Source organism: Ambystoma mexicanum, chromosome 10 (genome assembly GCF_040938575.1).
Source record: "Ambystoma mexicanum isolate Mex_15411 chromosome 10, UKY_AmexF1_1, whole genome shotgun sequence".
Taxonomy (NCBI): domain Eukaryota; kingdom Metazoa; phylum Chordata; class Amphibia; order Caudata; family Ambystomatidae; genus Ambystoma; species Ambystoma mexicanum.
The window spans coordinates 297060330-297069863 of NC_090932.1; the positions used below are offsets into that span (position 1 = coordinate 297060330).

General features: G+C 44.8%; 1 protein-coding gene across 4 annotated transcripts in view; it reads right to left on the reverse strand.

Annotated features, from left to right (window-relative positions):
- The window catches only part of ADIPOQ (adiponectin, C1Q and collagen domain containing), a 114039-nt gene extending 106168 nt beyond the window's left edge, over positions 1 to 7871 (reverse strand). For 2 of the 4 annotated variants that reach the window (XM_069617868.1, XM_069617869.1), the window contains exon 1: positions 7738 to 7819. Coding sequence is in view for 1 of the 4 variants with exons in the window: in XM_069617867.1 (XP_069473968.1) it covers positions 7738 to 7834 (97 nt within the window). In the remaining 3 variants the exon portion in view is untranslated. Of the gene's footprint in view, positions 1 to 6986; positions 7112 to 7737 lie in introns of those variants that run through there. The other 2 variants (XM_069617867.1, XM_069617870.1) reach the window with 2 other exon arrangements.
- Between the last annotated feature and the right edge of the window lie 1663 nt (positions 7872 to 9534).

Genomic DNA, 9534 nt, shown 5'->3' on the forward strand with positions numbered 1-9534 from the left:
TGATAACCTCCAGTGTTTCACAACATCAATACAAAAGGAGCAGCAGATTTATATAAGAATGGTCAATGCTATAGATTTAAAGGCCAGCAGGCAACCACGTTGAGTCCTCTGCTGGCTGAATCGATTTGTCCTGACAAGAGGTTCAGGATTTAGGTAAACCCTCCTACTATCTCAATTCATTGTAATTTTAATGTTACTAAATTCTTGTATTTGATGAGCTGAAAAAGGATCTATCAAACTATTACCAGGGAGGACAACAGGTATATAATAACCCATTTTTAAGAAAGTTGGAGTGAAAGGAATATGCCAATCCACAATGACTGCAGTGTAAAATGAATCAATGCCCAATTACTCACACTTTATAACTCTGTAAGTTCAGCCAGTTCAAGATACTTTGTACTAATAATCTGAGGTTGCGGTATACAATGTATAAACTGTAATACCCTTACTCTGTTTATAAATGGACTATTATCAGTCTTGAGAAATTCAATAATTTTGATTGAGCTAGCCTCTTTTCCCTGTTTATTTTGTGGCCCTCCCAAGCACCCCAATGTGGGCTTGATGCATGGTTTTTTAAGTGCTGAAGAACGCCAGGAACCAGGAACACTGGTGACCCCTCGACCGCTGTAAAGCAAGCAATGGGTTAGTACAATGGCAAACAATATACTGAATAGTGAGGTAACCAATATCAAGGGGCTTACCAAGGGTTTGGGGACAGGAAGAACAAAGATGAAAATGGAGGTGTTCCGTGTGGCTGCAGAGTGTAGCAATCGGCAGTGGTGAGGAGTAGATTGTTGTAGAAATAGGCACTGCAAAACCTGTATGGAGAGGGTACTCCAAAAGGTATCAGAAGAGGAAAATCCGAAAACAGTCCGTTAAGAGTTCCAAGGTCAAAAGCCAGCCAAGTTCGTCGTAACCAGGGGGTAATCCAAAGGAATCCAAGAATACAGTTCAAAGGTCCTGAAACAGCAGAGCAAAACAATATCCAAGGGCTTGACAGAGGAATCCAAGAAGAACAGTCCGTGGTCCAGGTTCAAGGTGCAGAGACAGGAAGACGCCGAACAGTGCCTGATTGGGTCAGCTGTGAAGCACTGAATGAGCGTTCCCTCTCTGGTTTTAAAGGGGCCTAGGAGTGTCACATGACCCATCACGTGACCGATGATGTAGCATGTTTTGTTGTCACATGACCCAAGTTTCCAAAACGCCGCTGCCGGGTCTTCCTGAGGGCGTGACGAAGCAAAGGAAAAAGCCGGCGTCTCCGTTGACTGTCTCCAAGACGTCAGGGCAGCTGCCAACGTTGCAATGGATGACCATAGCACGTTAAATGCCCTAGTGTGCGCCGCTGCCGTGCTGCTTGAGGGAGTGAGGACATGAGATCAGAAGAGGAAGGCAGAACAGGAACTGAGATGGAGGGCTTAGTGACTGCACGAGCATTCGTGTGCGTTAGGTGACCAGTGGATGGTGTAACAATCAATAAGAAACGCAATGCTTCAGTGAAGAAATATGTCCCATGCCGAGCCATTTCGATCTATGAACACATAACTGGTTTTTCAGAACCAGTGACTGAGCTCTGTAATGCACCATTAGCATCAGGTAGCATCCTTACTTCACATAAGGCCATCACTAGAACACCACTCCCAAATAGCCGGATGATATCGAACATCTCCTTCCTTGGTAAAATAATAGAAAAGGTCAATAAATCTCAACTGGCCCATCAGTGATGAGCATTCCCTGCTTCATGAAAACGACCCTGGATTTTTTCTAAACAGGAGTGCGGAAACACGCCCCATTTTCACAAAAGAGGACATTTTGAAATCTCTTGACAGCAGCATACCAAAAGCCTGTGAACTCTCCTTAGCCTATTGACTGCTTACAATACAGTAAACCATCAAACACTGATACAAGAGTAATCATACAGATGGAAATTACCAGGACAGGCTTGGTTTGAATCACCACCTATCTAGATATTTGCACAAAATGAGGGGGTTTCATCTCAAGAAACTTGCCTTTGGAGTGAGGACCCCTCAAGGTTCCATTGTATCCCCTTTGTTATGTAATGGTTATATTAAGCCTCTAGCAGCATGTCCTGGCTCATTCTAGCTTTACATTGATGATTCACAGGTACTTCTAAACCTGGAGCCAGGTGACAGCATCCCTCCTATCACTAAATTGCTTCACCAGGATTGGACCATGAATACTGGTCTCTGCCTTAACGCCTGTAAAACAGAGTTTATCTTTTTTGGGGATCCCATCCCCCACAATTTTACGACTCAATTGACTATTGGGAATTGTATTCCAGTATCTCATCGTCGGTAACGTGTGATGACGTCTTTATCGTGGGTTCTGATGGGTTCCCGCTTTTGTTCACATTAGCAGATGTAAATAAGACGTTAGCTTTAGTTGCTGTCCCAAACGCATTACTCCTGGCAGGGGACCTCCGGCCGATTTACAGCGAGACACGCCCTTGGTTTTGCTTCTTAATTTCGATTGCAAGGGGAGCGGGTCCGCTTTCCTTGATTGGGGGAGTCACATTTCGCAAAAGCTCCACAGCGACCTCAGGCATAGCGGATTCCAGAGTATACATATCATTGGAGCTACACCACACAATTGTTCTTGCAGAGGCCTCCACGAAATAATAAAGTTAGACAACAGAAAGGTCTGATGCACAGGCCAACGAGGGCTGTTCGGCTGCTCCGCTGAACAGCCGCACAGCCTCGCAATCAGCACTCACGAGAAGTGACTATACCTGATGGGTGCAGCATGTACACAGCGTTTTATGGGCTTCTGGGTGAAGGCAGGATTGCCACGTTGCAAATGTTAGATTCCAGAGGCAGTCAAAGTTCATAAATTGATGCGTGTAATAACAGAGAACCCTGCCAAACTGCCCTCGCAATCAGCACTCACGAGAAGCGACTATACCTGATGGGTGCAGCGCTTAACACCTGAAACCAAGTGAAGAGCATAGGGATCAATTGCCATGCCAAGCCCTCAGGGCAATCGCAAATAGATGCATATCCTTAGAAATATGTGCCCGTACTTGGAAATGCATCAACGTAGCAAGGGTCGCCAGAGTGCTCATCCTCTGACACCTGTGGTATTGTAACAGCTTCTACCCAGGGCGAAATAAAAATCAACAGATCCATAATAAGGCAGCAAGACTTACTCTGGGAACCAATCTCAGGGACCATTTCCCAAAGTGCCCTGAAGCGCTCAATCAGCTCTCTGTTACTCAAGGAATCCCACAGAAAGTCAACTGCATTGCATTCTGAGTCCACAAAGTCAGCACGCCGAGATGAATCAGCTCGTACATAAGCAAGCAAGCACCAACAAGAACGTTAGGATCAACCCAGGGCAACAGTTTAACAGAAGCCAGATTCCAAAGAATGAAGCACAGACGGAGAAGCCTAACAGTGCCAAGCTTAACGGAGGCCTGAAAGTTTAGGACGGTCTCCCCTCATGCCAAAAAACAGAACACAACCTCAAGTGATTAAAAATGGTTCTATGTGCTAAGCACGCCCATTGGAGGCCGCCTCAAAAACAGACCACCTTTTTTTAGACTGCCTTGTATCAGCTTCCAAAAAATGTGCCGGCATTGGGGGGTTTAACCCAAGTACCCCCCTGCCCATGGCATATGCTTCCACCTTCACCCTGCCTCCTGCTGGCCTCACCTACTATGTCCAGTACCATCCTCCAACTGATTGGCTTTGTCAGCGCTCAGCTCTCTCGCAGCCCTACTCGGCGTGCTAGCTTGGAAGCTTTTCATCCCTCCCATCCCTAATATGCCCCATCTAGGTTGAAGGACTGCCACCACCAGCATTTCAAACACTCCTGTTTGGTCTATGAGTCGTAGCTGGTCCTTCAAAGTTGCAGTGCTCTGACCACTGCTTCCTGCCCAGAGGCTGCACCCTAAAGGCCAGGATGTCTTGTTCCCCCTCCACTGCTCCCTTTGCTCTGATTCCACAGCACAAGTGCTCTCTGCTTGCAAGCCCTGCCATGAGTGCTGCATCTACGCCAAGTGAGGCAGGTGATTTTTGTCTGGATTGCAGACTTGCTTGGTTGTCCAATGGGGTGTGGCAGGATGGAGCTGATGTGGAAGATTGCCTTTTTATTGTGATTCACTAATCAGAGGGCAGTCTCCTTTGTCTAAATTATTCGTCCAGTGTAGTACTGCCCTGCCATGTGATACCTTCTTTCTCTGGACCGCATCCTTTATGCGACGGCTGCACCGCCACCGGGCCACAACAATCAGAACAGTTTGTGAAGAAGAGCGACCATCTTAATGCCCCTTAGATACCACTTTATTGCATTGTTTTGAGTAACTGCAGCCAGTGGAATATGAGGACACTATGAACAATCATTTGTAAAGTTGGATCTTGGCCAGTCATAGGAATGGAATCAATCCGAATTTCTCCATGACCTGGACAATTGCTGAATACAGGTGGTTATTGAGTGCCAAAGCCCTAATTCCCTTTGACCTGGTCCCATTCATTTTTTTTACCTTCTCTTCACGTTGCCATTAAAAGTAAGGCAGTGAACTGCCTCCCCTGTCACTGAAAGAGCACAGACACATGGTCTAATGACCCTTTACCATCAGTCTTGGGCTATGTTGCTGGAATGCCAACAGGGATTGGCCTTAACAATAGTTCTATTTAGCACCTGTGCATTGCAACTTGCTAAAATAATAGGTGTTACATGTTATAACTACATTGACAATACACAAAACTTACCCACTCTAAATATAGGGTTCCATACCCAACCATCCAGTATATGTGCCGGGGGCAAATATCACACAGCCATCCGAAGCTCAAGCACGAAAAAAAGGAGTTTTGGCAAAGCAATACACACGTACTTATGCACCAATTAATTGTAACACTCACTGTGGAAACCAGCTCCATACCAACACACAAGGCAAACACCCATTGTTGTGTAATTGATGCCAACCTCCAGTTACATCCAAGAAGAGGACCAATGACCAAAGCAAGCGATTTCCACCTAAGAATTCCTGAAAGAATACACCCATTGCTGGCGATGTTTACCTGCAGTGTCTGCACTTTGTGCCCTCGTTCTTTCAAGGGTTGATTATGCCAATGAGATCTACCTTTTTTCCACCATATCTATTTAAGAGATTGCAATGCTTTCCAGATGAGGCTACAGCCTAGTGCTCAGGTTCTTTCACAGGAAACATTACCCCAGCGGTCATTCCCACATCTGGAGAATGGATTTTAAGGCTCTTTGTATCATCTGCACACAGAGACTGCAGATGCTGCTCCGCTCCAGACAGCGATACAAACCTTGCCATTCAGTAGCCCGCCTGTGCAAGCTACCACCATACCAAGAAGTGGGTGACTCCACCCTCATCACATTTGGATGACAGCTTTTACCGCTTGAGGTATCTACCTGTCTCAATACTGGCGACTCATACGCCAGCGTGTCATCCACACAAGGGTGGATGCCCTCACTTACCCCAGCACTGGATAAGTCTTTAATAGAGACCCCAGGACTCTGATTGACTCCATCATACGTCCTGATGAAGGCCTGCACACACAAGCTGCACTCTACAGCTCACTTTTGGGCCGAAACACCTTAGTGTCGACGATCATACCACATGTTCAGTGTACAATCCATGCATTGTCTTTTGTTTGTTTATGTTCATTGAATTTGTTTTTTTTGTTCACATTGTACCTGCATAACTCAATATGTTGTCTAATGTCAGCAGAACATGTTTTTCATCTATCTAAACCCAGTGTATTCCACTGGGTTGTACCTAATTGTATTGTCTCTTCAATATTCCTGGGTGCTCTATCCCCACACTTTGTCAATTATATGCGAATTAAATACATAAAGTGGAAACACGTGCTGTGATTGACTTTTACATCTGCTACACTACAGGAATGGTGTGACCTCTCACCCTGAAATTTTCTTTTGATTATTCAACTACGCCCGCCTGGGTTTTCCAGGGCATAGCCAGGTGCCCTTAGATATATTTTGGTCCTAGTACCACTAGCAACACTACTGCTGGTAGTAGTGTTACTGTTACTACTTACTACCACTATTGGAGCACTTAGCATTAACAGTAGTATTTCTTATACTGCTCATAGTTGTACCACCCCTAGCATTACTGGCGTTAGTACTACTCCTAGTAAAAGTGAGAGTAACAAAGGTGATAGTAGTAGCTATTACCAGTAAAACTGGTATTAATAGTCGTGCTGCTACTAGAATGAGTAATATTGTTGGTGGGAGGAGAAGTACTTCAGCTTTATCAAATGTTTATCAATTTTACTTAAGACATGCAAACTGCAGACATTCTTTTAAAAAAGGCCTTCATTCTAAATATCCTCCATTTGCTTGAAACTGGATATATATTTGACCAGTTTGGCTGCATGTGACTTCAATTTAATGAAGGATTTTTTATTTATTTGCATTTAAAGTTTCGAGGCGCTGTTACAGGAATTCTTTGTGTAGTTGTAGTTGGTTGTCTTAGTTTACTTATTTATAATGTGCTTAATACCCAGAGGTTTCTAAGCGCAACCCGGGATCGAACCTGTGTTTTGTATTGTCTTGCTTCCAAGGCGAGCAAGTTGCCGCTGAGGTATCCTCCGGGATACTAAGGATGCTGACACTAAGTCCACCTGATGTATCAGCATTTAAGAATTCCTGTGAAATCTCTGATGACACACTGTGCCTCAACGTCCACCCACAAACGGGTTAAACACATTTCTCTCGTCCAATTGGATTTGACTAATTTGTATCCAGCACATCACCAATTCGCAAGATGTGGTAAACAGACTGAATGGGCATCTCACTGCCAGGTGCTTTGAGCCGGCCACCATTTTTAAAGCATTCTTGTAAAATATATTGTATTGTGAATATAGTGTTGGAGCTCAAACTGCCTGCACAACACATAGTGGATTCATACAGCCTGTCCTTCTTAAATGTGGGTTCATATAGGTATAATAATCCCCAATAAATATATTGTTATGGCTTACTTATGGTGGGCGATGCCCAGGGAAGAGAGGGGACTGCACTCCGCAGTCCTGGTTGTCTGGTCCTCCACACTCAGGAGAAGCGCCCTGCATGCATTTACTCACAGGCAGCTGCCCGAGGCGTTGCTGGGAGGAAGGGGGCGCTGAGGGGCTATAGCCCGGCTCTATTGGTGGTAGCACCAGATAGAAGCTGATTGGTTACAACCAAAAAGGCTGGCTAGCCCACACTCCCGACAGTCCCAAAATTAGCGCAGCCCCGGATCTTTTCCAGACCTAGCAACACCCCTGGCAGCTGCATTTGCGAAATGGAAAACATAGTGCTTCTAAAACACACAAAACTCTTCTGGCTTCAAGGCACTTATGACTATTTTGCAATTCGAATATTCCTTATGGCTCCAATATAAGGTAAAATGATGTTAAAGTCTGCTTACTTCACTTTTAGCCTACCCACCAGAGGAAACGACACAGAGCGATTGAATTTAGTTAGTTTGGACATGAAACAAATGCACAATTTTAAGAGAATGTCCCCAGAGGACAGCAATGAACGGCTGCACTCCTAATGTCAAACTATATGCAGAGACTGTAATCTAAACGGGGATCCCCAGCACAGGTCCTCCTGTATCAAAGCGCTATTGGTCATGAAAATATCTTTGTTGATTTTGTAGCATATCAAAGACCTTGGGCTGTATTCATTAAAAAAAAATCGGAATCAAACAGTTATGAAAAATAAAGGCTTAGCCGGGTGGTTCCTTACCGGTTGCTCTGGAGTCTTGCTTGGTTCCCCTCTGTCCCCTTACAAGAGTTGTAATGTAGAAGACCCCTGACACCGGATCTGGCTCCCACGAGGCCATGTGCACCTGCCAGTTACAGAGCTCTTCCTCGGGCCGGCCAGATAGACGGCTTATTTAAAGCTCGGTATTCAAGGCGGCTGCTGCACGTGTTTCCAATCGCGGTGCTTGCTCTCCTCGTGGCTTGACCTCAGAAGTCTGACCCCAGTGGAAGTCACGACAAGGTGTTTGCACGTTCATTAGGAGCCATGATCCACAAATGGAGAAAACATGTCCTATAACTTCAATATAAATGTAATGAAACGCATGTTGCATGTACTTTTATCCATAAAGTTTACCAGCGGCTAATTAGATTTTGCACCGGCCACTATCTCCATGTCTTGCCAGCTGAACCATGCCAGCGAGTCTGAACCAGGAAGCAAGCGCTTCTCTACCTAAGGTCTACCCCTCTGGAACAACGGCCCAATGTAAACCCAGGAAGAACTGAACCCCCCGAGAAATTCAGGAGGCAGCACCCCTGAACACCTCACCTGGGTTCATTTGCCCAACCCGCCCGGAAGCCTGAGACCACTCAACTTGGGAGCCTGTGAGACTATCCCAGGAAGACACCCCCGTGGAGCTGCGTTTTGGAAGCATTTATCTTTTCATTGACTATTCCTTGCTCCCTGAAGAGATTGTATTGGTGCACGTTGCGCCTGTTAAAAACATAGAAATAAATTATCCTAGAAGAAAAACATCACGTGTTGCACATTAGTTTTATATATGGAATAAAGTACCCACTACCATACGTTATAAATATTATTTTTTTATTGACTCACAATATACATTATAGGCAACCTTTAGGCACGACTTTGGCCAGATGTAACAAAATTTAAAATCTGCGAAAGTTCACAGATTCTTTCGTAAGCCTTGTTTCATGTGTCTCAGCCGTTTCTGATCGACTATTCTGCTTTTCCACTTAAATCACCTTCGTCAATTTTCTTAAATATGCTCAACAGGAATTTGATCAGAGTCAGACTGATGTGTGTTTTTTCTCCTTCCACCAATATCTTCCACCAGTCGTCTGTCGACCTGCTGCTGTACGTTTTCATTGCCTCGCCTAAGAAGAAGTCTCTCTCCTTTCTCGACGCTCGGCAAATAAGTATCAAATGTTTCAGTGATTCAATTGAGTCCTTTCTCTTACATAATCTACATACACTGCTCGTGTCCTGGTTTTTTCTCTTGTCTAAGACTTGTCTAGTTGTACTAAGGTACGCAGGTAACACGTTCAGCTGACGTGCTCCACACCAAAACTCTTCGTGGTGTTTGTATAGTTTCTTCTTGATTTTACTGGGGTCTCTTGTCAGTGTCTCGTCTGATTCGTTCAAGTCTTTGATGATTGCTTGGCAGATGTTTTGCCACTCCAATATCGTTTTTTCACTCTGCTCTTCTAATTACTTTTCAAGACTTGGAATCCTCCACCAGGATTAACATCAATACATTTACGATAGAATGAGAGCGATTTCCACACTGCTATTGCTTTAAGGGATGTAACAGTGAGCTCTCTTCTTACTAACTTTACTGGTAGGCTCATCGGCAATCGAAGGACGGTCTTCCAGAAAATGCCTTCTAATAACGACGTGTCTTCCGGAAGTGACAAGGAGGTCTCAGCGCCATAGGTCAGAATAGGTGTTACTTTCGTTCGATAGACTGTCACTAGTGGCCTTAGCGTGAACCGGCAGTATCTGTTTAACAGTATGGGACCTTGAGCTACCAGGTTGTTC